The 26,864-nt window shown below is 44.8% G+C and overlaps 1 protein-coding gene across 1 annotated transcript; it reads left to right on the plus strand.

Annotated features, from left to right (window-relative positions):
* Positions 1-1,522: 1,522 nt before the first annotated feature.
* On the plus strand, positions 1,523-26,650 carry LOC147115847 (uncharacterized). The gene is made up of 3 exons (XM_085989454.1): positions 1,523-4,175; positions 25,704-25,937; positions 26,492-26,650. Exons 1-3 carry the CDS (start codon positions 1,560-1,562, stop codon positions 26,588-26,590), a joined length of 2,949 nt encoding a protein of 982 aa, XP_085845580.1. The 5' UTR covers positions 1,523-1,559; the 3' UTR covers positions 26,591-26,650.
* The last annotated feature ends 214 nt before the right edge of the window (positions 26,651-26,864 follow it).

Raw genomic sequence — 26,864 nt, forward strand, 5'->3', positions numbered from 1 at the left:
ATAAAGAAATTGATGTGTGAATGGAACGTTAGTTTATATGATGATTGTTTCAAATAAGCTCTTCTAACATAACTTTATTTCCTGTAGACCCATTCCAATAAATGCCATGCAGGAAAATAAGGACTGATCAAAATGAAAAAAAAGAAAGAAGTCGTTGGTACTTTGTTTCAAGAACTTACTTGCCCAGCCTGTGGAAAACTTTACAACAACCCATATTTGTTGCCTTGCGATCATAGTTTATGTGATAGCTGTCTCAACAAAGAAATAAAGCATGAGAAAAGGGGTCAAATAAGTGTTAAGTGCCCTTTGTGCAAGGAAAACTTCTGTTTCAACCGAGAAGATGAAGTTAAGTTCCCAGAGAACTATTTGCTAAACAGTACTGTGACAAGGTATAGACAAGAAGGACTTAATGCTGCTGCTGAAAATGTCAAGAAGAAAAAGCGAAAAACAAAAGGAAAAATAAACCCCCAGCAAATTCAGATCTTCTGCCAGCTCTGTGATGAAAAAGACAATCATGTGGCTATGAAAAAGTGTGTCAATTGCAATCTGAATTTCTGTGAAAAATGTCTTCGAAAAATTCACAAGAATAAGGCATTTCTGTCTCATGTTTTGATAGATCCTTCATCTTACATTGAAGATCAGATTAAGTGTTTCTTCCATCCTTTTACAAATCTGAAACATTACTGTGTACAGGATAAATTGCCAATCTGTGATGAATGCAAATTGAGTACCCACAGGAATCACCGTTTATATTCTCTTGACCTAGCGTTCCAATGTGAAATAGCAGAAATGCAGAAGAATGTCTCCCAATTCACAGAAGGTACGTGCAATGCAAACAGAGCCCATTTGACACCTATTTGAGTTTATCAGTGGTACTTGTTATTAATCTACATGAATTAGCTAAGATTTATATAAGATTTATACTTTGAAGACAATAACTTCATTGAAAGCCATTGGGGGTAAAATTGGTCTTGGGCTGTATCGTAAAACCTTCCGTTGAAGTCAGTGGAAAAGAAAAAAAAAGGTCATCGACCTGAAACGTTAACTCTCTTTCTCTCTCCACAGATGCCGCCTGACCTGCTGAGTATTTCCAGCATTTTCTGTTTTTATTTCAGATTTCCAGCATCCGCAGTATTTTGCTTTTGTTTTGGAAAAGAAAATCAGGCTGCTTGTAAAACAGGCTGCCGATTCACCATTGCCCATTTTCCGCTACCGTCCAAGACCAATTTCACCTCTTTTCAGTTTATTAATACCTACAAATGTAATTTATTTGCCTGACTTTCAATTATGGTAGGTTTTTATTGATTTACTTTGAGCTATAATTATGAATTAAAAAAACAATTTTTAGACAATGTCTTTTTATAACATGTAAAATTTGCATATTTTCTGAGTTATATTGTCAACTATAACTTTAGCTTTCTAGTTATGCATTGCTCTGTTCTATGACAACCAGGTTCTGAAAATACTGTCAAAATGTTGTGGTTTTAATTCTCTAATATAGTTGCTCTTTTGTTTTAGTCAAAGCAAATTATGAAAAATGTATTCAGCAGCTGAAATTAATGAAAACAGATATGGAGCTAAATGAGGTACAACGAAATGCAGAGGTGACCAGGGAGTTTATTTCATTACAAGAAGCACTTAAACTGCAAGAGCAGGCAATTAAAGATATGATGAAAAGTGAGAATACAAAGAAACAAAATGAAGTTGACAATTTCATTGAATCAGCATCAAAGTTAATGTTAAACTTAGAAGGATTGATGTTGTATGCAATAGAAGCTTTCAAAGAAACTAGCCCAGCTATATTCCTTCAAACATCTGCACAGATAAACAAACGTCTGACTGAAATCATGCTTTGTGTGACTCCTAATAAGTCATTAGCTGTAATTCCTTTTGAAGACTTTGAATTAAATGTGGATCATATAAAAGAGGCAATTAATGCACTCCCATCACAAATATGTGAACCTGAGTCAGAACATTTATGTAGTGGAGATTTCCAAAAGGTTCAAAGATTGAATGTTCCGTACAAAATGAAAATGATGAAAGCTATTTGCAATGTACAAGAGACATTGCCTAACCTTCATTGCCCATCATTTACTTCTAAAGTTCATGCCACCTTAATTGCTCCTAATTTGGACCTCTGCTCATGTATTTCACGTTCTTGTACTGTTAATTTCAACTCCGAGACATCCAATCACGATTCTCATGGAGATGTTGCACGTTCTTCCCAATGTAGTCCACAAAGTGCATCTGAGAATAATGTTACCACAAGTTCAACCAATGTAGACTTGTGCAGTCATGTTGCATCCTCTAGCCTATGTAACTCGCAATGTACTTCTAAGATGGATGCTTCTTCAAATGCAACTGATGTGGGCTCATGTATTTATTCCAGCAAATGTAGCGAGCAACTTGCATCTAAGATCGATGTGACTCCAAATGCATTCAGTATGGACTGCTGTGAATCTATGTCAAATTCTAATCATCATAACACACAATATGGCAGCGAGACTCAAGCCAATACAAATCAGAATTTGTTTCACACATGCTCTTCTAAATCTGATGAAAGTATTTCTTCAGGTGGTTTTCACTGTACTTGCCTCAAGAACCATGAATTGAAGAATACAAACAACACCCTTTGCAATCCTATTGGAATTGACCCCTGCACCAATGTTCCAAACATGCCAACTGAAAGGGAATGTAATGACAAAACCCAAGGATCAGATAAATGTCAAAGCCCACCTGAAATAACAAACTTCATGTGTATTTCTGAAAAAACACAGGCTATATCTACTTGGCAAAGTCAGCAGCAGTATAGCAATGAGAGCCCCATCAGTGGAGATGTATTCACTGTAGACTTAAGTCAGAAAGGAGCATATTCTTCAAATGATATATCCTCTCCTAAAACAGCAAATAGTAAACATCCAAATGATCAGGAAAATGCAGACTTGTTGAAGGATCATATAATCAGCACTCTTTCTGAAGAGATGCCAGACAGTGACACTGGAATTAGCTCTTCCTACAATAGTTCGAATTCGTCATTGGAAAGAGAGGGTGGTAAAAATGTTGTATCATTTTACCAGTTTTGTGTGCCTTGTACCTTTACCAATGCAGGACCGTCTCCAACAGATTGTAGTGAGAATGGATCAGAGCACTTATGCGAGAGTACTTGTTTTAATGGTGGGAAAAGCATTCCTTCCAACTCTTTTGCCGGTGATGGTTTGTTTACGAGTCAGGTATCCAACAATACATGCAACACCTTTTCAAATGTGAGGCCACATGGTGACACTGGAAATAACCTTTGCTGCAAGAGCTTGAATTTGTCATCTGAAAGAGAATGTTCTGAAAAAATCACCCATAGTTGCCAGCATGATCAACAATGCAGTTCAGATGGATACAAAATAGACTGCAATAAACAAGAAATGCATTGCTTGCTTGAGACCACTTCTTACAGTGCAAGAAGTAATTCTTTTGACACTGCTGATATTTCCAACCCCTTGGGATTCTGGAATACAAATAATGTCCTTCATAATACAAGGTCAAGGTGTAATTTTGGGGTCCGACCTTGCTACAAGAATTCAAAATTGCTGTCTAAAAGTAAAAGTTTCATACAAAGTAACTCCAAAACGCAAACTGGATGCAATGTACAATTTGCGCAGTCTAGTCGATGTCAATCACAGTCTACAACTAATTTTGAAGTTAACTCAAATATAGCCAGCAAGGATTCCACCAAGAAGAGAACAGTTTACTTGTCTGAGACTCCTTCATATAACAGTGCAAAAAGTCATTCTTCAAGTCATTTCTACAGTATTGGTTTTCCAAAGTCCAGAACTTTAAGAACTGGCCACCGAAACTGTTCTAAATTGAGGCCACGGAATGGCACCCACATTAGTACTGGTCACAAGAACCAGCGTCATGTATGCACATCAAAAAAGAACATTGCTGTAAACCAAGGTACAAGAAACTTTCCATTGCCCTCTCAAAAACATAATGTTACACTAACATGCAATGTTGGGAAACTTCAGTTGTTTGATAATCGTGTACAATTTGATACAGAAAATGATGATTCTGCACAAATATCTGCACAAAGTTTTCCTAATGAACCTATGACTACCTTAAGGCATGAACTACCAGAAGCTCCTACTATATACAAGCACACTGTGGATGGAACCTCTGCAAAGGTAGCGTTTGTTTTGTCCAGATATACTTATTGAAATTATATCATAATATCTAATGAAACTTTAGCCTCCAGCATAACATCCTTTTAATTCATTTATGGTGGCATTTCATTTAAAAATATAATCAGATTGAGCTAAACAATTTTATTAAAATACAATTTAATTGATACAAACTTTATTGCTGGCAAGTCCTCACATTATTTTTTTCTCTTAGACCTGACGGGTCTCTTTTTTACTTGTTTATCCATTTTCTAATTGGAGAGCATCGCAAATATAATGGTGGAGAACTTGGATAAGACCTGAAAATGGGCGCAGGGATCGACCTGCCATTCATAGCGTTACAGGCAGCATGGTGAATTTGTGCTGCCTGCTCTTTTCAATGATTTCTGTGTGCAACCAGTGCTCCTGCACTGCTCATTGGCTGCACACATCAGCAGGGGGCCCAATGTTATGAGTGTCTAGCGCTGCTTAAAGGCAGCCTGCACCGCTGAAAGGGGAGGTGCATTGTGATTGGAACAAGTGGTGGGAGTATTTTCAAAACTGAATCAGTACGGGTAATACTTTGAAGACTGGCTGGACATGCGAGAGAGCGAGCACCAAGGTTTTCAGACAATGTACTGGAGTCCTTGGTGGAAGCGGTGGAAAGAAGGAGAGGTGTCCTGTATCCTCAGGGGGACAGGAGGCTCTCCAGATATATGCTCAGGAGGCAGTGGGAAGAAATAACGGCGGAGGCCAATGCCAGGAGTGTTGCTTGTCGAACATGGATGCAGTGCAGGAAGAAGTTTAATGATCTCACACAAGATATCAAAGTGAGTGACTTCATCTTCAAATGGCATATCCTACCAACTGCACCAATAGCCTCATCCACTGCTCAATTCACTACACCCCCATCATCTACCTATCAAAAATCTCTGTCAATCAGGACTCAACCCAAACATTCATATGCTTTATCTCACCCTCACACACTTAGCACTGTTGCAAGTCTCACACCCACAACTCACACACACTGGCAGCTATTCAATCATGACAACCACATCACCGAAACATATTGCATGATACTCACAGACACACTTCCCTCTTTCTTGTAGGAGAAGGTGGTGCTTAACAGCAGGCAGCAGCAAATAACAAGCACACCTGCATGTTTTAACCCCCATAGAGGAGACAGTGCTGGCCATCATGGGAAGGGGCATTGCTGAGGCTATGGCCACAGGCGATGCTGAAGCGATTGATGAGGGTATCCGTATACCTAATCCCCTTCTTTCATCCCACTTCTCCCTCATCCCTCAATCTCTTCTGCGTGAGAGGATGCAGAGGGTGTAAGCACGCACTTCTTTCTCCTCTCCCCTCATCACAATCCAGCCCTTGTCCATTTTTAATTTCAGATACCCAAGAACTGGAACCTGCCCGGGCAGTGGAGGAAAAGAAAGAAGACAGTGAAGATGAAGGGACACTGTCACTCGATCTTGCACTCCCAGCCAGCAGCTCAGATGTTGACACTGCATTTCATTCAGAGGCTAGGATAGAGGAGGGATCTGCACATGGTGAGACACCGGGCTCAAGTGCGCAGGAGCCAGGGGTGGGGGGTGGGGGGTGGGGGGAAGGATAGCGCAGGTGCCAGCTCACTGGAGGGTGAGGTTGCACACTAGTTCTGCTGCAGACTTAGATGAGGGCTTAGATGGGCCAGGTTACAGAAGGCAGCTGATGGGTGTACAGACCCAAATGCTTGGTGCACTGGAAAGCCTGCCAGAAAGCCTGTGCTCAATGTCAAGGAGCATGGAGGGATCCAGCACCAACTTGGCACAGGGCTTTGAGCAGACCTTGCAGACCATCAGCATGATGCAACATCTGATGGCCAATGTCTCAGCTTCCATTGCAACACAAGCAGCTTCCACCAAAGATGTGAGTTCTGCAGTGGAAGCTCAGACTGCTGTCATGGCAACTCAGACTGCAGTCATCATGGCTTTGGATGCCCTTGTTCAAAGGGGCTTCCAGGGCATCACAGCAGTCCATCAACTTGTTCTCCAACAGAATACTAGGATTGCCGAGGTACTGCCCCAGGAGAGTGGCAGTGACTCCATGGAGTACAAACTTGCTGTCCTCTCAGGATGGCAGCAATCATGCTCCCACCCCTGCCAGTGCTCTTGCTGTTGCCTGCCAGCCAGCCCAGACTGCTGCAACCCAGGCTGAGATGGTGCAGTCTGAAGCCAGGCCCTCTAGGCCCAGAGCTGCTCAAGGTTGCTCTCCAAGGCAATCTGCAGTCTCCTTAATTGAAGGTCAGCAGCCTTCCACCAGCCATGCTGCAGCCATTGGGGAAGCACCTCGTTGGAGCACTAGGAGAGGCAAAGGCACACGGAAGAGGTGCTAAGGGAATGCACAAGAGTGATTAGTTTATTTTTATATGCATGATGTCATGATTTAATTTATAAATTTGGATTGGAATGTGCATTTTCTGGCGGCTTTTATTTTTGTATTGTCAGAAAGAGGACTATGTGATGGTGAATGATAGAGGAATGGTAAGGCATGTGGGACTGCTGGTGAATGGGGAGTAGTTGTTGAGGTTACTGTTATCGCTCATGAATTTGATCATGTGGAGCCTGGGCAGAAAGGGCTGTCAACATATCCTACCTTCCTCTTCCTGTTCCTCCACTTCCTTTTGCACCTCCTCCACTTCCTCCTCCTCCTCTTCCTCGTGTTCCTGCTCCGCAGCTTCTCGTCTGATAGGATTTGGCAAGGGCTAGTATCTCATAATGGTGAGGTTGTGTAGCATGCAGCATACTACTACAAATCTTGATACCCGCTCAGCTGAGTACTGCAGGGCTCCTCCAGAGTGGCCCAGGCAGTGGAAGCATTGTTTGAGGATGCCGATGGTGTGCTCTACAATGTTCCTTGTGGCAGCATGGTTGATCTGCTGTGCACGTGTGCATGGGTTCTGGACCAAAGTCATGTAAGGGGTGATGTGTGTGGTCAGCTTTACCTCTGGCTCCCTGAGCAGTTCGAATCACTCCCACTCCCTTGGTTCTAGACTTTGGACTTATTTGGGGGTTGTAATGAAATTGCAACAGACACCTGAGTTGGTCAAAAGAACTGAGATTTTATTTTGAGACAGGAAAATATACAATACAATAAATCTTATGCTCTAAAAGAGGGAACACTTCGGAATATGCGAGGGAGAATTACAATAGACAAAAATACCTTACCCTACCAACCCCACTATCCAAACTAGGTTGAAATTCCAGAGGACCAGGAAATGCTCGCCAAACGACTTTCTTGACAGATTGTAGAGGTTTGCGATTTCGGGGTTCTCTTTAGTTGTGGCGGTTGGGGCCTGCCATACCCCAGACGTGGTGGAAGACTGCACCTGCGTTGGGTTTTCAGTCTTCGCTTGTCCGCTGATGCGGTTAGATGCGTAGTTGGATTTATCGGGTGAGTACCCAATTTTCCTTGGTTAGGTATAGGTTTTAGAGTCTTTTGTGTCAAATCTTACCCAGGGGTAAGTCAGACTAGCCTGTAGAGTGGAAACAAGTTTGTGATTTTTCGATTTCTCGGTGGTTGGTTTCTTGTTGGTCGCGATGGCCCAATATTACCTGGTTGGTGGTAATATTGTTAGTTGTTGGTTTCTTGAGGCCTTTGGTTGCCACGATTTCTTTTTTCTTCTGTTTCTTCTTTCTTCAAGTCTCCGATCCTTCGACTGAATACGGTAATGATGATATCTTTTCTGAACCATATTTTCTCTCTCCTGTACTGAACTTGAACCTTCTGGAGCTGTGTCCTCAACTGTGTGCTCTGATCCAACGTCTGTCTCACTGAACAAGCAGGCCTCAATTATACTGTTTTGAGGCCTGGCTTATCTGACTGCCAAATCTCTGGTCCTTTGTTAATTTTGGCGGGATTGTTATTTTTAATATGTTTCAATTCTCATCGAGTTTTGGGGATGGTCCCATCTATTTTTAATTGGCTTTTAACTGGTTTCGGGATTGCCTTGAAATCAGTTTAAAATGTGTAAAGTGTTTTGGAAATCTTTCTGATTGGTTTTAACCTGTTGTCTGATTGTCCTTTTCCTGCTGGGGCCAGGTTCACTTTTGTTGACTGTTGGCATGTATTGTATTATTCATGTTCTTAATGGCCCTGTGGGTTTTCAGCGGGAACTGTCTTTCCGTGGGCTTATTGTCTTTATGTAGAATGACTGGGATGGCCCAGAACATTCCCAGACGATCTGGCCTTTCCAATACTCAAACTGTCTGTATTTCGGGGGCCCATCCCACCTCCCTTTGTCGCAGCTTTTTCCACAGGCCTGAACATGCCTTTTAAACTAGCCAAATCTTCCTGGGGTTTTGATTTTAAGTCCCTTTTGGCCCAACATTATTTCAAACAGTCCAAAATCTTACTTTGGGGGAATCTGTAGAATTTTGCAAGCCTTACACACCCCACTGTGATACTTTATTACTATAGAATCATGCAGTTGTGAGCAAAATTTTCTGATCCCTGGGAGCCACACTTCCCCTGTATTATCTAAACTAAAAACCCCAAAACAAAACACTCTCCTGTTCCCTTTTAGGTGTAGTGTTTACACAGATATAAAAGGTACGAAAAATTCAATTAGATTCACGTCCAAGCACGGACGGGGTCCAACACCCCTGCACCACTTGGAAAAATTACATACACATAGGAAAAATAAATGACACACACACTCATCAAACTTTATTTTTAATAACAGTCAAGGTTGGTTTTATACCTGGTCTTAGACTTTATTTTTGTCCCATGCTCCCTCATGTTGAGAGCGGACCATCTGGTCTCTTCCTTTGCACTTTGTACACAACAAGTAGAAAACTATGCTGAGCTGGCAAACTACTAAAAGATGTGAAGTCAGTCGAATCCAAGAAGGGACCTCTATATTTTCAAAAATGTCCCACCAGGGTGGAACTACGATATCCAAGATCTTGGCCCCTATCTCGACTGTCTTCTGCTCTAATGTATAGAAATGTTTCTGTGATATGACCACTGCTTTTAATAGGGCAGGAAGATGTTCTGCTAGAGGGGGAATTTCATAGCTGAAATGCGTTACATAATTTTGCAGGTTGGTAATGTTTTCCCTGACAGTGAGGTGAACAGTTGAGGGTTCAGGGATGGGTACAATCCGTTCCTGGGCCACTTGAAATTCTGCCTTGGGTTTAAAACAGAAACTGCTGTCACTTACCGGACACCAGCTGTGCTGTCCATGCCGCTGGTGGGGCGCATTTGTGGTGACACAATATTTCCCACCCCCTATGAATGCTACCTGTGGGGAAACATGGCCTTGTGCCATTACCTTCATGGTACAGTTCACAGGTTGTGTGCCAGCAACTTTAAACCCCACTGTGGTCTTGACTAGGCATTCAAGTGCTAGGGACACAGTATTGTGTGCTCCCCGGCTCCGGCACCCGGAGAGGTCTGTACCTGTCATAGCATGCTCCCACTTTATGATATAAGGTGGGACCACTGCAAAACGGACGTGTGCACCCCCTTGAATGATCCCAATGTTCTCCACCCTGTATACCGGTGCAGGTCGGGCTGTCCCACCCATGACCAGCATCCTCACTACTATCCCCATGATAGTATGATTGGAACGTCCACAATCTACTGGGACAGGGTAGGCTTCAGAGGCTAGGCGGAGCTGACACGGGCTCAGCGAATTACTAAACGGGTGGAGAGCTGCGAGGTGCTTGTTGCAAATCCAGGAGGGGACTAAACCTTGTTTTAAATCATCCAGGTTGCTGCGGCCCTCGCCCAGCAACCATGCCCTGTATAGCATGCACACCTCATTCTGTGCAGCTTGATCCGAAGCATTCCTGTCCTCCCATATGAGTGCATTTACTGTTTTGGCGTGTCTCTCCAGCTCAGCTATTATCTCTTTTAAATGGACCGTCATAGCCTGGTCCTCATGTAGCTCTGAGCCGACCACTGTGTTCTCCTCTGTTAGGAGTTTTCTTAACTGGGTCTTTAAACCATTTATCTGAGTTTGTAACTCTATATCATCTAGGCTGTTTATCACTGAGGATCCTGTACTATAAGCTGTAAAAATGTCATTCCAGGTCCCCCTTCTTTGTCTCCCCGCGCCCATATTATGCTCAGGATGTAAACTGTACAGTTTCGCTTTGTCTACATTGGCAAAGTCGAATTCATAAAATTTTCTAAACATTTCCTTCAGCAGGGCTTGGTACAACCGTTCTGTCTCCTTAGGGCACCACTCAGGTAAGTGCACCTCGGTCAGGTTCAGGATCACTGAGGCTACTGCATAGTGTACCCCCTGGAACAGCAGCTTGTCAGATGGCACTAGGACTAAACCAGTCCCTGGTCCCTTGGTGGTGGTAGGACACCTCTGCACTATAGTCCGTGATGTCGTGGTCATGGGTAGGGGCTTTCGGGGGCGGGTTACGAGTTCAGTGGCATTGACTAGGATCGGGGAGTGTGGGACCGCGCACGCATACAGGCTGGAATCCCACCCCATCCCCTCCCTGGCACCTTGCCATTGCCGGTGGAAAATGATGGATATGCCTGTGGGGCAGACCTTCTCTGACCCCCACATACAAACATAAATCCCTTGATCCGGTTCCCACCACTTGTCCCAGCACACACTCAATCCCCCTCGGGTCCCTGTAATCGTCCGATGGGTATTGTTCCCCAATCGTTCCCAATCCACTGCGGGGTTTCCTATATCCTTGCTCAGCTTTCTGAGCCACCACCACCTATCCAAAGGAATCTGTCCCTTACATGTCAAACACACACTTTTCCCCTCAGTGACACTGACCCTTGTAGTAACGACCTGTACCCTGGGGTACGGGATGGAGGCCTCCCCGTACGTGAACTCGGTCTGGCTGGAGTACTGAGTCAAGTTAGACCCCAGCCACCCTGGCCACCTTCCCTCATGGAAGTAGATGGCGAGCTCCTCCACACCCTGTTCGCCACCCCCTGCGGTAACGATCGCTGCTCTCTCTCCTGAGCACCCATAGATGTGGGAGTTCTCCACGTCTCCTCGGTCACCGATGCTCACCCCTACCAGGGCGAGCAGGAGCAGAACCTTTCTCATCCCGATTTCCTCTCTGTAGGGACACACAAGCAAAATAGCCATGTCCCGAGAAGGTTCTCTGGCCTGACACAGTTATCAAAATTCAAAACTTAAACTTATCCTATACTAAAATTAAACCACTAAAATCCCAAACTTCTAAACTGTAAAACATTGTAAAACACACTTAAAATACTTCAGAAAGTTATATACATCCGCCGCCCATCTCCGGATGGCCAGGCTAATTCCTGTTAGGCCTCTGCCTTTTGTGGAATCTGGGCAGCTTGTACGCCTGGGCGTAAGGTGACCTGTACCACCGGACCCGGAGAGTCCTCCTTAAAACAACTGGGAGTTTCCCTGTTTCCCACTTAATCGGGGTAGTGTGCCCTCCTGTGCTGCAGCACACTACCCCTTCCTGTGTGGCTGCTGAGTCCCTATCCTGTCCTTTGGGTTCCCCGCAGCCTGATGCCGCAGGCTGGGGACCCTTCTCTCTCTCTCTCTCTCTCCCTCCCAATGCTACCTCTCCTGTGAGTCCCTCACCTTTGGAGGCTGCAGGTTGGGGTTCCGTATCCTTAGACTTGTCCCTGACCTTGGTTTTTCCCTTTCTGTTAAGGGTTCTCCTGGGGCTGGACCGTTTAAAATGATACTCGGGTGACCACGGTAGTTTAGGCTGTGGTATGCGAGGAAACCTTCTTAAGGCTCCGGCTACTGTGGGTGTACCTGAGTCCCACTTAATTGGTGGGAGTGCCTCTCCAGTCATACACATCACTGCCCCCACCTTTGCGGTCTGTGGGTCTGTCACAGCTGCAGGCTGCTGCTCTCTAACTTTAACACAGTTCGCCCTTGCTGGCCGTTCTCCACTCTCAGGTTTAAACAGTTTACACTGGATAATGTAACTAGCAGCCTGTTTTAAAGTCTCGTCCGCTGCCCCGAATGGGCCTTCTATGAACTCCCCATTCTCTCTCTTTACCAGGACGGCCTTAAGGACGGAATCCTGGGCTTGGACCTGCTTTAAGTCCAGGGCCAAAGCTACCCCTTGTGTACACCCCTTGTGTACCTCCCTTGTCCCGGATTGCGGCTACTGGACCTGTCTGGTAGGGGTCCCAAAACTCTCCTTCCCTAGCTCCCGGCTTGGCCAATTCATCTGCCTTTTGGTTACCCTCCCACGTGGTATGGAGGTATCCTAAATCTATGGCCAAAGGTTTGGACATTTCCCCAGCCTGCTCGTTCCCTGTGAATCCCATTTGGCTAAATGGGACCTTGTTAGACCTGGGTGAATTGGTCGGGTCTTCTGAATGGACCACTGTACTGGAAGCTCCAGTGTCCACCAAATATCTCCACCCCCATCTTAACACAGGGCCTGCCCCCCTCATCGTATTCAAGGGGACACAAGTCGACAGACTGCGCTGGTTCTAGTCATAAGTCTGGGTTGTATGGGGCAGATGGGGTTAAAGCACCAGTGGCTGTGGCTACCTTCCCTGGGCCAGCTAACAAAACCTGGAGCGCAGATACTAATGAATCAAGCATGGGGAGAGAGGTTGGTGTTCCTGTCTTTGGGGCAAGAGCTGGGGAGTTTTTCCCCACACTATCCTTCCAAGGATTTCTACAGTTCCTTCTCCAATGCCCACTTTTCCCGCACCCGAAGCAGTTACGCCTCATATCGGAAGGGTTACCCCCTTCCTGGTGCCACTCTTTCTTACTCTGGCTAGGTTTTAACTCATGAACCTTTCCTTTTGTTTCTGGTTCTTCCGCCCCTCTACCGTTGCGGTAAGCCAGGGTCAGTTGTCTGACCACTGTCTCCTCGGTGACTTGGGGGCCCTTTGGGTCGAACCACAGCTCGGCCTTGGCTCTGATCCGTGGCAAGCTGTTTGCCACCAGACTTCGGAGCCAGTGAGCCAGCTCGTCCTGGTTCAAGTTAGTTCGGTCGAGATCCCCATTACAGGCACTCCTGTACACACTGTCTGCGAAAGCCTGTGGGATCTCACCTGCTAACTGTGTAGTCTTCTCCAACCGGGAGAACAGACTACCATCATTCATCCCCACCACCTCCAGAACTTGATCCCGGATGGCAGCATACCCTCCCTGTCCTTTCTTGCACTCAGCAGAGAAGGACTGGTACAGCTTGCCATCCAAGGTGAAAAGAAGCATCTTGGCCATTTCTGAGTCGTCGCACTCATTAATGCCTGCTGCTTGTTCCACTTCCATAAAATGGACTGAGGGGTCTCCCTTTTGGGTGAGCTTGCTCAGGTGGCTTACCATAGCCCTAAGCTGTTGGGTCCCATGGGGAATCACAAATTGGCTTTCATGGGGCCCCTGCCCCCCCCCCCCCCACCAACCCCGGGTGGGCCAAACTTTTGCTGTCGAGCCGGGCACATCGGCCTCGGCTCCGCCCTTTCCTGCATTTGTTTGCCCACTTCTGCCTGCTGCCAAACCGAGTCAAAACCCAGCGCCACAGGTGGCGGTGGTGTGCACTCCTCCCTGTCCTCCCTACAGATTGCTTGTCCCTCCTGCTGCCCAACCGAGTTGTTCCCCGGCGCCACAGGTGACGTCTGAACGGTTTCTACTTCTACTTCCAGGTCTACCTGGGCTTACTAGGCATACCATGCCTTTTGCCCTGGACAGAGCAAGTTATAAACTGTCGATCTGCTTTTGACAGGGGCCGTGATCTCTGGCTTCAAAATCCCTAGTGCTTGCTACTTTATAAGCTGCCTTCACATCTCTGAACTTTTCATCCTGTTCTTTTAACTGTCTGGTTAGGCAAGCGTTCTCCTCTTTCAGTACTAGCTCATTTCCTTTTGCCTCGGTGAATTGACACCAAAAATACTCATGCCTGTTCCTGTGTTTCTCTACCAGCTGCAACTTCTCTTGATTTTGGGCTTGTAATTCCTGCAATAGTTCTTCCCCTGCCATAGCTCTTGCCTGAGACAGTTTGGCTGCCTCCTGCAGCTCTGCTGTCAATGCTTTAACATGCTGATCTAAAAGCTGGATCTGTCGTAGGGCGTAGACCAACCAGGTGGCCTTTTCTACTGACTTCTTATGATCCTTGCTCTCAGTCCATTTGGCTGCAGCATCCATGGGATGCTCAGCGTGCAACAGACTGGTCACCCATTTCTTGGTGATATTCACCTTCTCAAAAACGTAAGAGGAAATCCTCTCTTCCATCTTCGTTCTTTCATTAAACACAGGGTCTATTGCATTACATCCCTTTTGCCCAAGTCCTGCCGTGGTCGCCATTCTGTAAGGGGTGGTTTGTGTGGTCAGCTTTACCTCTGACTCTCTGAGCGGTTTGAATCACTCCCACTCCCTTGGTTCTAGACTTTGGACTTTGGGGGTTGTAATGAAATTGCAACAGACACCTGAGTTGGTCAAAAGAATTGAGATTTTATTTTTGAGACAGGAAAATATACAATACAATAAATCTTATACTCTAAAAGGGGGAACACGTTGGAATATGCGAGGGAGAATTACAATAGACAAAAATACCTTACCCTCCCAACCCCACTATCCTAACTAGGTTGAAATTCCAGAGGACCAGGAAATGCTCACCAAACGACTTTCTTGACAGATTGTAGAGGTTCACGATTTCGGGGTTCTCTTTAGTTGTGGCGGTTGGAGCCTGCCGTACCCTGGATGTGGGGGAAGACTGCACCTGAATTGGGTTTTCAGTCTTCGCCTGTCCGTTGATGCAGTTAGATGCGTAGTTGGATTTATTGGGTGACCCAATTTTCTTTGGTTAGGTATAGGTTTTAGAGTCTTTTGTGTCAAATCTTACCCAGGGGTAAGTCAGACTAGCCTGTAGAGTGGAAACAAGTTTGTGATTTTTCGACTTCTCGGTGGTTGGTTTCTTGTTGGTCGCGATGGCCCAATATTACCTGGTTGGTGGTAATATTGTTAGTTGTTGGTTTCTTGAGGCCTTTGGTTGCCACGATTTCTTTTTTCTTCCATTTCGTTCTTCTTTCTTCAAGTCTCCGATCCTTCGACTGAATACGGTAATGATGATATCTTTTCTGGACCGTATTTTCTCTCTCAGTGCGAGAATCGGTGGGAATCACGGGCTGAGTGGCTATATAACGGCTCCAGAGCCCAGGTAAGGCCTCAGTGCGAGAATCGGCAGGAATCGCGGGCTGAGCGGCTGTATAAAGGCTCCCGAGACCCAGGTAAGGCCTCAGTGCGGGAATCGCGGGCTGAGCGGCTGTATAAAGGCTCCAGAGACCAGGTAAGGCCTCAGTGCGAGAATCGGCGGGAATCGCGGGCTGAGCGGCTGTATAACGGCTCCAGAGACCAGTTAAGGCCTCAGTGCGAGAATCGGCGGGAATCGCGGGCTGAGCGGCTGTATAACGGCTCCAGAGCCCAGGTAAGGCCTCAGTGCGAGAATCGGCAGGAATCGCGGGCTGAGCGGCTGTATAACGGCTCCAGAGACCAGTTAAGGCCTCAGTGCGAGAATCGGCGGGAATCGCGGGCTGAGCGGCTGTATAATGGCTCCAGAGCCCAGGTAGGTTTAGCAATCTCCAGTCTGGGAACTCGGAGGGAAGGAGAGAGGTAAAAAGTAATCCAAGTGTGACGTCACCAGAAAGCGGGTAAGTGATTGGTTGGTAAGTATTTCTCCCTTTTTAAGCTTAAATCTCTTTGGTTTATAGTTTCTAAGGTGTGATATTCACCATCTAGAATCGGGGCAGAGGGTATTTAAGAATAATATTAATAAATTTAATTAATTACATAGAATGGGAGATCAGGTGATGTGTTGCTGCTGCAATATGTGGGAGCTGGTGGACACCATTGATGCTCACGGTGATCACATTTGCAGTAAGTGTTGGCTGCTCGAGGAATTCCGGCTCCGTGTTGAAGAGCTGGAGTCCGAGCTTCAAACACTGAGACACATCAGGGAGGGGGAGAGTTACTTGGACTCTGTGTATCACGAGGTATTCACAACAATTAGATTAATTAATTCAGATGTAGTCCGTGGCCAGGGTCAGGATGGTGTGACTAGAAGTGAGGCAGGTACGGGGATCAAGGAGGTAGTGTTGGAGGAGCCGCAGCCCTTGCACTTGTCCAACAGGTTCGAGGCTCTTACTCCCTGTGAGGATGGGAACAGGGACTGCGGGGAGGATGAGCAACCTGGCCACAGCACCGTGGAGCGGGGGGCCATTCAAGTGGGGGAAGTTAAAAGAAATGTTGTGGTAGGGGATAGTATCATTAAGGGGATAGATAGAGTTCTTTGCAGCCAAGAGCGAGAGTCCCGAAGGCTGTGTTGCCTGCCCGGTGCCAGGGTTAAGGACATCTCCTCTGGACTGGAGAGAAACTTGGAGTGGGAGGGGGAGGATCCAGTTGTCGTGGTCCATGTTGGTACCAACGACATAGATAGGACAAGGAAGGAGGTTCTGCTGAGGGAGTTTGAGCAGCTAGGGGCCAAATTAAAAAGCAGAACCACAAGGGTAATAATCTCTGGGTTATTACCTGAGCCACGAGCGAATTTGGCTAGGACAAATAAAATTAGAGAGTTAAATGCGTGGCTCAAAGACTGGTGTGGGAGAAATGGGTTTTGCTTCCTGGGACACTGGCACCAGTACTGGGACAGGAGGGAGCTGTTCCGTTGGGACGGGCTTCACTTGGCCAGTGCTGGGACTAGAGTCCTGGCGGATCATATAACTAGGGCTGTAGAGAGGGCTTCAAACTAACTAGTGAGGGGGAGGTTCCTAGAGAGCAAATAATAAAAATGACAACAGAGAAGGTCATAGACTTAGGTAGCAGTGGGGAAATTAAAAACCAGAGCGTGTCAGGAAGGGGCAGAAGGTATGGAGTAAAAGGTGAAGTAATAAAAAGGGCAAAAGCAGGAACTAAGTGTCACAAAACATATTTCAAAGTTCTCTATCTGAATGCACGTAGCATTCGTAACAAAATAGACGAGTTAATGGCACAAATAACTACATATGGGTATGATCTTGTGGCCATTACAGAAACATGGCTGCAGGGTGACAATGCCTGGGAATTAAACATACCAGGTTATTTAACGATCAGAAAGGACAGGCAGGCAGGAAGGAAGGGGAGGTGGGGTGGCTATGTTAATAAAGGAAGGAATCACTGTAATACAGAGAAATGATATTGGGTCAAAAGATCAGGATAATGAAACAGTTTGGGTGGAGGTAAGGAATAATAAGGGGAAAAAAACACTAGTGGGCGTAGTCTATAGGCCTCTGAACAGTGGCAACTCTGTTGGACGGAGTATCAATCAGGAAATAGTTGAGGCTTGTAATAAGGGAACATCTATAATTAGGGGGGATTTTAACTATCATATTAATTGGACAAATCAAATTGGGCAGGGCTGCCTTGAGGATGAGTTCATTGAGTGTATTAGGGATGGGTTTCTTGAGCAGTATGTAACTGAACCGACCAGGGGGCAAGCAACCTTAGATCTGGTCCTGTGTAACGAGACAGGATTAATTAAAAATGTTCTAGTAAAGGATCCCCTTGGAATGAGTGACCATAACATGGTTGAATTCCATATTCAATTAGAGGGTGAGAAGGTTGGATCTCAAACAAGCGTGCTAAGCTTGAATAAAGGAGACTATGAAGGTATGAGAGTGGAATTGAGTAGAGTGGATTGGGAAAATAGATTAAAGGGTAAGACGATACATGATCAGTGGTGTACATTTAAGGAGTTATTTTACAACTTCCAAAAAATATATATTCCACTGAGAAGAAAAGGGTGTAAAAGAAAAGACAGCCATCCATGGCTAAGTAAAGAAATTAAGGATAGTTTTCGACTAAAAACAAGGGCATATAAGGTAGCCAAATCTAGTGGGAGGATAGAGGATTGGGAAAACTTTAAAAGACAGCAAAAAATAACAAAAAGATTGATTAAGAAAGGGAAGATAGATTATGAAAGTAAATTAGCAAAAAATATAAAAACAGATAGTAAGAGTTTTTATAGTTATATAAAAAGAAAAAGGGTGGCTAAAGTAAATGTTGGTCCCTTAGAGGATGAGACCGGGAAATTAATGGTGGGAAATATGGAGATGGCAAAAACACTGAATGAATATTTTATATCAGTCTTTACAGTAGAAGACACTAAGAATATCCCAACACAGGACAAACAGGGGGCTAAAGGGGGGGAGGAGCTAAACACGATCAAAATCACTAAGGAAGTGGTACTTGGTAAAATAATGGGACTCAAGGCGGATAAATCACCTGGACCTGATGGCTTACATCCTAGGGTCTTGAGGGAAGTGGCGGTAGGGATTGTGGCTGCATTGGTAATAATTTTCCAAAACTCCCTGGACTCAGCAAAGGTCCCGGCAGACTGGAAAACTGCTAATGTAACACCCTTATTTAAAAAGGGCAGTAGACAGAAGGCTGGAAACTATAGACTGGTTAGCCTAACATCTGTGGTAGGTAAAATTTTGGAGTCCATTATTAAGGAGACAGTAACAGGACATTTGGATAATCATAATTTAATAGGACAAAGTCAGCATGGTTTTATGAAGGGGAAGTCATGTTTGACAAATTTGCTGGAGTTCTTTGAGGAAGTAACATATAGGGTGGATAAAAGGGAACCAGTGGACGTAGTGTATTTAGACATCCAAAAGGCATTTGACAAGGTGCCACACAAAAGATTATTGCTTAAGATAAAAAATCACGGGATGGGGGTAATATTCTGGCATGGATAGAGGATTGGCTATCTAACAGAAGGCAGAGAGTTGGGATAAATGGTTCATTCTCAGACTGGCAATCAGTAACTAGTGGTGTTCCGCAGGGATCAGTGCTGGGTCCCCAACTCTTTACAATCTATATTAACGATTTGGAGGAGGGGACCGAGTGTAACATATCAAAGTTTGCAGATGATACTAAGATGGGAGGGAAAGTAGTGAGTGAGGAGGACATAAAAAACCTGCAAGGGGACATAGACAGGCTAAGTAAGTGGGCAGAGATTTGGCAGATGGAATACAATACTGGAAAGTGTGAGGTTATGCACTTTGGCAGGAAAAATCGTAGAGCAAGTTATTATCTTAATGGCAAGAAACTGGAAAGTACTGAAGTACAAAGGGATCTGGGGGTCCTGGTGCACGAAACTCAAAAGGTTAGTATGCAGGTGCAGCAAGTGATTAAGAAAGCCAATGGAATGTTGGCTTTCATTGCTAGGGGGATAGAATATAAAAATAGGGAGGTATTGCTTCAGTTGTACAAGGTATTGGTGAGACCGCACCTGGAATACTGCGTACAGTTTTGGTGTCCATACTTAAGAAAGGGCATACTTGCTCTCGAGTCAGTACAAAGAAGGTTCACTCGGTTAATCCCGGGGATGAACATATGAGGAGAGGTTGAGTAGATTGGGACTCTACTCATTGGAGTTCAGAAGAATGAGAGGCGATCTTATTGAAACATATAAGATTGTGAAGGGGTTGGATCGGGTGGTTGCGGGGAAGATGTTCCCGATGATGGGTGAAACTAGAACTAGGGGGCATAGTCTTAGAATAAGGGGCTGCTCTTTCAAAACTGAGATGAGGAGGAACTACTTCACTCAGAGGGTGGTAGGTCCATGGAATATGCTGCCCCAAAAAGCTGTAGAAGCTACATCATTACATAAATTTAAAACAGAAATAGACAGTTTCCTAGAAGTAAAGGGAATTAAGGGTTACGGGGAGCGGGCAGGAATTTGGACGAGTCTAGGTTCGGATTGGACATGGCCCTGTGGGTAGCGGAGCGGGCCCAGTGGCCGTGTAGCCTGATCCTGCTCCTATTTCGTGTGTCTAATTCTGTTAGATTCAGGAGATGGTTCTGTGATAGTGGATTGGTGGTTAGGATCAGATCAGCCATGATCTTATTGAATGGCGGAGCAGGCTCGAGGGGCCAATTGGCCTACTCCTGCTCCTATATCTTATGTTCTTATGTTCTCTCCTGTACTGAACTTGAACCTTCTGGAGCTGTGTCCTCAACTGTGTGCTCTGATCCAACGTCTGTCTCACTGAACAAGCAGGCCTCAATTATACTGTTTTGAGGCCTGGCTTATCTGACCGCCAAATCTCTGGTCCTTTGTTAATTTTGGCGGGATTGTTATTTTTAATATGTTTAAATTCTCATCGAGTTTTGGGGATGGTCCCATCTATTTTTAATTGACTTTTAACTGGTTTCGGGGTTGCCTTGAAATCAGTTTAAAATGTGTAAAGTGTTTTGGAAATCTTTCTGATTGGTTTTAAACTGTTGTCTGATTGTCCTTTTCCTGCTGGGGCCAGGTTCTCTACTGTTGGCATGTATTGTATTATTCATGTTCTTGATGGCCCTGTGGGTTTTTGGCAGGAACAGTCTTTCCATGGGCTTATTGTCTTTATGTAGAATGACTGGGGTGGCCCAGAACATTCCCAGACGATCTGGCCTTTCCTATACTCAAACTGTCTGTATTTCGGGGGCCCATCCCACCTCCCTTTGTCGCAGCTTTTTCCACAGGCCTGAACATGCCTTTTAAACTAGCCAAATCTTCCTGGGGTTTTGGTTTTAAGTCCCCTTTGGCCCAGCATTATTTCAAACAGTCCAAAATCTTACTTTCGGCGAATCTGTAGAATTTTGCGAGCCTTACATTCATGAGCCATGTCATGAGTAGATAACTCTTGTTGCCCAGTAGCCAGCCTTTGGCTTGCCATGGTGAGTCACATGCAGCTGGCACAGAGGACAGCCGTAGAATGAAGTAATCGTGATACTGGGCATTGACCTGCATGATGCGCTGCCTGTGGTCACATACCAGTTGCACGTTGAGGGAGTGGAATCCCTTTTGGTTCAGGAAAATGGCAGTGTTGATATGAGGTGCACGCAAAGCAATGTGCAGAGTCAATGGCACGCTGCTCCATGGGGAAGTCTGCAATCTGAGCAAACCCTTGTGCTCGCTTCGCCTGCCTGACTCTGGCAAGACGGAATGAGACAAAGCTGTCTTTCTTTGTCTAGAGAGCCTCATAGACCTCCCTTAAGCAGCAGTCTACTGCAAGCTGTGAGATATTGCTCATATCTCCAGCAGCAGCCTGAAAGGAGCCAGATGCATAAAAGTTAAGAGCCATGGACAACACCTTGACAGGCACATGCAATGCTGTCCTTACACTGCTTTGAGGTCGCAGTGTGGCTTCAGCAGTTGGAAGATTTCAGTCTCAACCTCTTTAGTGAAGCGAAGGTGTCTCAGGCATTGGTCCTCACTGAAGTTCAGGTAAGTTAATTGATCCCTAAAGACCCTGGGCTGATATGGCCTCCTGCTGAGAGCCCTTCTCCCCCTTCTCCTTCTCCTCCCTCTTCTAGCAGCTTGTCCTGCTTTGCGTGGCCTCTCTTCATTCTCCCAGTAATGCAAAATTCCAAGAGCAAGGCCTATTAGGCCACTCATGTCTGGAAGCAACTTGTTTAGCACAAGCCTTTAAAGCACCAAAAATTACTTCAGCACCAGCGAGATCACTTCCTGTAGACTATTGAAACTTTAAACAAGTTATAGGAAAGCTACAAAAATGCATGGAATTGCACAAGCAGCCAGAAGAAATAATCCACCAACTAACCTGTAAGTAGTTAATGATTCCTTTAAGTAGCATGGGTGGGAGGTCCTTCATGCAGCTGACTGTGTGTTCAGCTGTGGGAGGTTAAGAAAGGGAGTAGGCTGGAGCGTGGTGTTTGAAAATGGCAGTGTTGGCATCAAATCAGCGTTGCACACTAATTGATGTCATAATCTACCTGCTCTGCATGTGCACACCCCTTTACAAAGACGATGTCAGACGCACTTCCTATCGGAAGTGTACACGTGCATCTAGGACCCAATTTTTGATCTTTAGGAGGCCGGTTATCACCTAAAAAAATGGGCGCTATACAGAGCCCAATTTCTCCCAAAGTGTCTTTTTAAGGGTTACATTTACTTTCCCCCCACTTCCACACAGAAACTGTTCACAAGATTAGTCCTTAGTTCTTAACCGTAGTCAATTTTCCTCTCCCTAGCCCAAGGATGTTGAGTCACATTGCAACACTTCCATAGCCACCTCACCTGAGATTAGCTAACTCAGCTGATACCAGGGATCAAATCTGAGACCTTTATCGACTCTGTGCTCAGTACCACAGCATGTAGTGGATTTGCACAGTGAGTGATGGATGTCGGGGGGACGGGGGAGGACTTGTGTTTTCTTCAGTTTTCCCAGTTGGATATCTTCATAGTAAGCTCACAGTCTACAGAGCAGTAGTGATACCTGCCCTCCTCTATGCTTCAGAGACATGGACCATATACAGCAGGCACCTCAAAGCACTGGAGAGGTACCACCAACGCTGCCGCCGCAAGAACTTGAAAATCCATTGGCAGGATAGGTGCACCAACGTCAGTGTTCTCGCTCAGGCCAACATCCCCAGCATCGAAGTTTTGACCACGCTCGATCAGCTCCAATGGACGGGCCACATCCTCCGCATGCCCGATATGAGACTCCCAAAACAAGCGCTCTACTCGGAGCTCCGACACGGAAAGAGAGCCCCAGGTGGGCAGAGGAAACACTTCAAGGACACCCTCAAAGTCTCCTTGGAAAAAGTGCAACATCCCCACCGACACCTGGGAATCCCTGGCCCAAGACTGCACAAAGTGGAGAAGAAGTATCCGTGAAGGCGCCAAACACCTCAAGTCACTTCGCCGGGAGCAAGCGGAAGGAGCGCACGTCAACCCAAGCACCCCACTCACCTGCCCCTTCAACCACCGTCTGCCCCACCTGTGACAGAGACTGTAGGTCCTGCATTGGACTCATCAGTCACCTGAGAACTCATTTTAGTATGGAAGCAAGTCATCCTCGGTTCCGAGGGACTGCCTAAGAAGAAGAAAGGCTAAGTAAGTGGGTGACCTGCTTCCAACACACTGTCAGCGCTGTGCAGAAAATTACCAATTCAATTCAAATCGCTTTATTGGCATGACAAGTTACATCTTATGTTGCCAAAGCATCGGAAAACATTCATGTTTGTTCACAAAAATACAGATCTATCCATACAGTGTATAAACAGATATATCCCTGAGTGTATAAATATACTTTCATATAATTTATATATACTCTTATCTTATCTTTAGTGGTTGTCCCTCTGTTTATGGCAAGCTGTAACATAGTGTGCCGCTAGTGTTACGCAATTTCTCTCTTCCCCTAGTAGGTATGGGAGTTTTTGGTCGTCATTCAAATTTCTGAATTCCGGGCATATTTTTGTAAATTTTGGGTAGAAATTCTCCCTTATGCCCTGATATTTTCTACAAGCTGTGAGGAAGTGCATCTCTGTCTCCACCATTCCCTGACTGCAGTGAGAGCATATCCTGTCCTCTCTTGGTAGCCGGGTCTGCCTGTGTCTACCTTTTTCGATTGCCAGGCTATGTTCACTAAGTCTGTACATTGTCAAGATTTTTCTCAGTTTGCTGTCCTTTACCATGGTCAGGTAATCAGCTATGTTGTATTGGCTGTTTAGGGCCAAGTAGCAATTGAGTTTGTTTTGGGTTTTTGTTGTTTCTGCCCAATATGTCAGATATTTTTCCTTTTGCTTAGCAACGGTTGTGTTGGGTCGAATTCTTTGTGTTACGCTGTCACTGTCCTGGGGCTGGTTATTGTTAGTAGTGTTAGTAGTTACTTCACTGAGTCCCAGGACTAGTTGACTGAGGGTATTCTTCTTTATGGTCATCTCTTGGCATTTAAGGGCGTCGTAGTGATAGCATTGGGGGTTGCTCATTTCTAGGTGTTTCCAAAATTTGGTGGCTCTTTTTTGGAGAGTGATTATTAATGGATATTGGCCTAGTTCTGCCCTGCATGCATTGTTTACTGTTTTCCTTTGAGTCCGGAGGATACTTTTACAGAATTCTGCATGTAGGATCTCAATTGGGTGTTTGTCCCATTTTGCAAATTCTTGTTGTGTTAGCGGTCCCCACACCTCACTGCCATAGAGTGCAATTGGTTCAATTACTGATTTGAAAATTTTGAGCCAAATGCTAATTGGGATTTCTATTTGGATTGATTTTTTAATGGCATAGAAAGCCCTTCTTGCTTTCTCTTTCAGTTCATTCACAGCCAGTTTGAAGTTTCCCGTAGAACTGATTTTTAAGCCCAAGTATGTGTAGTTAGTGGTTTGTTCAATTTTGGTTGTTCCTATTGTGAAATTTATTTTGGGTCCCTGATGTCTGGATCTTTGCTGGAACACAAGGACTTTGGTTTTTTGGGGATTTATTGTCAGGGCCCAAGTCTGGCAGTACGATTCCAGCAGATCCAGGTTCTGCTGTAGACCCTCCTTAGTTGGTGACAGCAGAACCAGGTCGTCTGCATAGAGGAGGAATTTAACCTTGGATTCATATAGGGTGAGGCCGGGTGCTGTAGATTGTTCAAGTAGTTTTGCCAATTCATTTATGTAAATATTAAAGAGTGTCGGTGAGATTGGCGAGCCCTGCGTCACCCCCCGCCCCTGTGGGAAGTATTTTGTTTGTCTCCAATTTTAACTGCACATTTGTTGTTTGTATACATTGATTTAATTACATCATATGTTTTTCCCCCTACCCCGCTTTCGATAAGTTTCAGGAATAAACCGTCATGCCAGATGGAGTCGAAAGCCTTCTGGAAGTCTATAAAGCATGCGTAGATTTTGCTTTTGTTATGGTGAACGTGTTTGTCAATTAGGGTCTGTAGGGTGAAGACATGATCTGATGTTCTATAGTTTGGCAGGAATCCAATTTGGCTTTTATTCAAGACATTGTGCTCCTCAAGGAAGTTTATAAGTCTTTTGTTTATGATGCTACAGAATACCTTCCCCAGGTTACTGTTTACACAGATGCCTCGATAGTTATTTGGGTCGACTTTGTTCCCACTTTTGTATATGGGCGTTATGAGTCCTTTGTTCCAGATATCAGGGAAGTAACCGACACTCAGAACCAAGTTGAAGAGTTTTAGGATAGCCAGTTTCATTTTATCGTCTGTGTGTTTAATCATCTCGTTTAGTATGCCGTCTGTCCCGCAAGCTTTTCCTGGTCGCAGGTCCTTGAGTTTCTTGGTGCTTCTCCATAGTGAAGCAGTTGAGCTCATTAACTAAATTGCATGGAACTTGCAGATCCAAATCTGTGTACCACATCTGGTGTGCCACTAATTGGTGCTATAATAAACTGTGTCTTATTAGGCTTGTCTCAATGCTGATCTGTAGCACTGGAACTGTTTCTGTTTCAGAACCATATACATAAATCTCCACATTGAAATTATTTGTTTTGTTGCTGTGGTACAGTTGCCATCTAGCACCCTGCTCGAGCAGTCTAGAGAGTGAGTGTCGGCAAGCTATACTACTCTGCATCAGTAAAATGAAGCAGGGCTCCATTGCAGCACAACAAGTTGTCAAGTTTCCTTCTCTTCCACAATTGAAAATCCCACAGCATTCCACATCCCATTCGGTGGTCCAGCCAAGTACTTAAGAAATACATTCCTGACAGTGGTAGATGGACTTAAGCAATTGGTATCCTTGATAATCAAATCCACGTATTTGATTTTTGTTTTAACTAGGTGAAATGGATGTTTCCAGTGGAAGAACACACTGTATATTTTTTTGAACTGCAGTTCCAAGAGATCATTTCTATTGACAAGGAGACGGCTTTACCTCAAGATCAAGCTGGAGTCTTCTCTGGAATCAGACGTAAAAACTTTGTTGCTACTAATCTGAACTCCAACTCCGAGTACTTGTTCCGTGTCCGTGCAGTGAACGTGACTGGAAAAGGGCCGTGGAGTCAGCCTTATAAGGTGCATTGTTTTTATATCGTAATTTATTGGAAATGCATTATTTTTGTGGGTGCTGAATTGTTGATGCTAAAAGAACAGTAATTTCCTGTGTACTCTAATCATATGTAACCATTGGCTTCAGTTATATTACCAGTTTGTATCAGTGCAAAATGTCTTTGGGTGCATGTCAATGCAAAAGTAGCATTATAACTCAAGGTGCCCCAAATTCTGAATGTGAATGTGAATGGTGGGAGGCCCCCTCTAAGAGGTCATCTAACACCAAATTGAGTTCACATTGACAGCCGAATATTTGTAACCCTGTGGAAAATGGCATTTTAAAAGTGCTCAGATGGTCCATTTAATATTAAAAATTAGCCATGAGAAGCAGACCTCTATGCCTGTATCCAAGCTTTATGCCATTGTGCATCATACTCTTCAGATCAGTAGATGCAGTATAACTGTAGCCTTATGTGTTAAATCATTATGAATTATTCTTTTTATGATCTGAATCTAATTAACAAGGGGACAGATGTATTTTGGAATTGTAATTATTGATGGCCTTAATATGTTTTCAGATTCTGACTGTACGTGGCACGGTGCAACGTGTTATGGACACCAAGGAGAAAGCTGTTTCACTAAAAGGAGTTAAAGTTACTATTCGCAGAAGCAGCTAAATCTGTTCAGAGTTGTGTAGTGTCCGTGTGTAGATAAAGACACTGAAGACAGGAGTTGGTTCATAGGTATTTACTAAGCAAGTCTGGGGGGGGGTTTCTAAAGGATATACACAATACACAGGCTTATATAGCCCAAGTGGCAATTACCGGCATTACGCACACCTGGGGCTCTTAAAGGCACATACACCACAATTCCTCCCCTTCTAGCTAACTAGTACATCATATTTTAAGTAATTATTAATTACATGTTATATGCAAAATAATATACATTGCT

This window comes from Somniosus microcephalus, chromosome 6 (genome assembly GCF_052327205.1).
Source record: "Somniosus microcephalus isolate GS21.2 chromosome 6, FLI_Smic_1.0, whole genome shotgun sequence".
NCBI classification, from domain to species: domain Eukaryota; kingdom Metazoa; phylum Chordata; class Chondrichthyes; order Squaliformes; family Somniosidae; genus Somniosus; species Somniosus microcephalus.

Excerpts from the sequence above, each read along its gene's own strand:
- LOC147115847 (XM_085989454.1), top strand. The coding sequence starts at position 1,560 with ATGAAAACAGATATGGAGCTAAATGAGGTACAACGAAATGCAGAGGTG. Across the intron at positions 4,176-25,703 it reads TGGATGGAACCTCTGCAAAG|GTGAAATGGATGTTTCCAGT; the intron begins GTAGCGTTTGTT and ends TGTTTTAACTAG. Across the intron at positions 25,938-26,491 it reads CGTGGAGTCAGCCTTATAAG|ATTCTGACTGTACGTGGCAC; the intron begins GTGCATTGTTTT and ends ATATGTTTTCAG.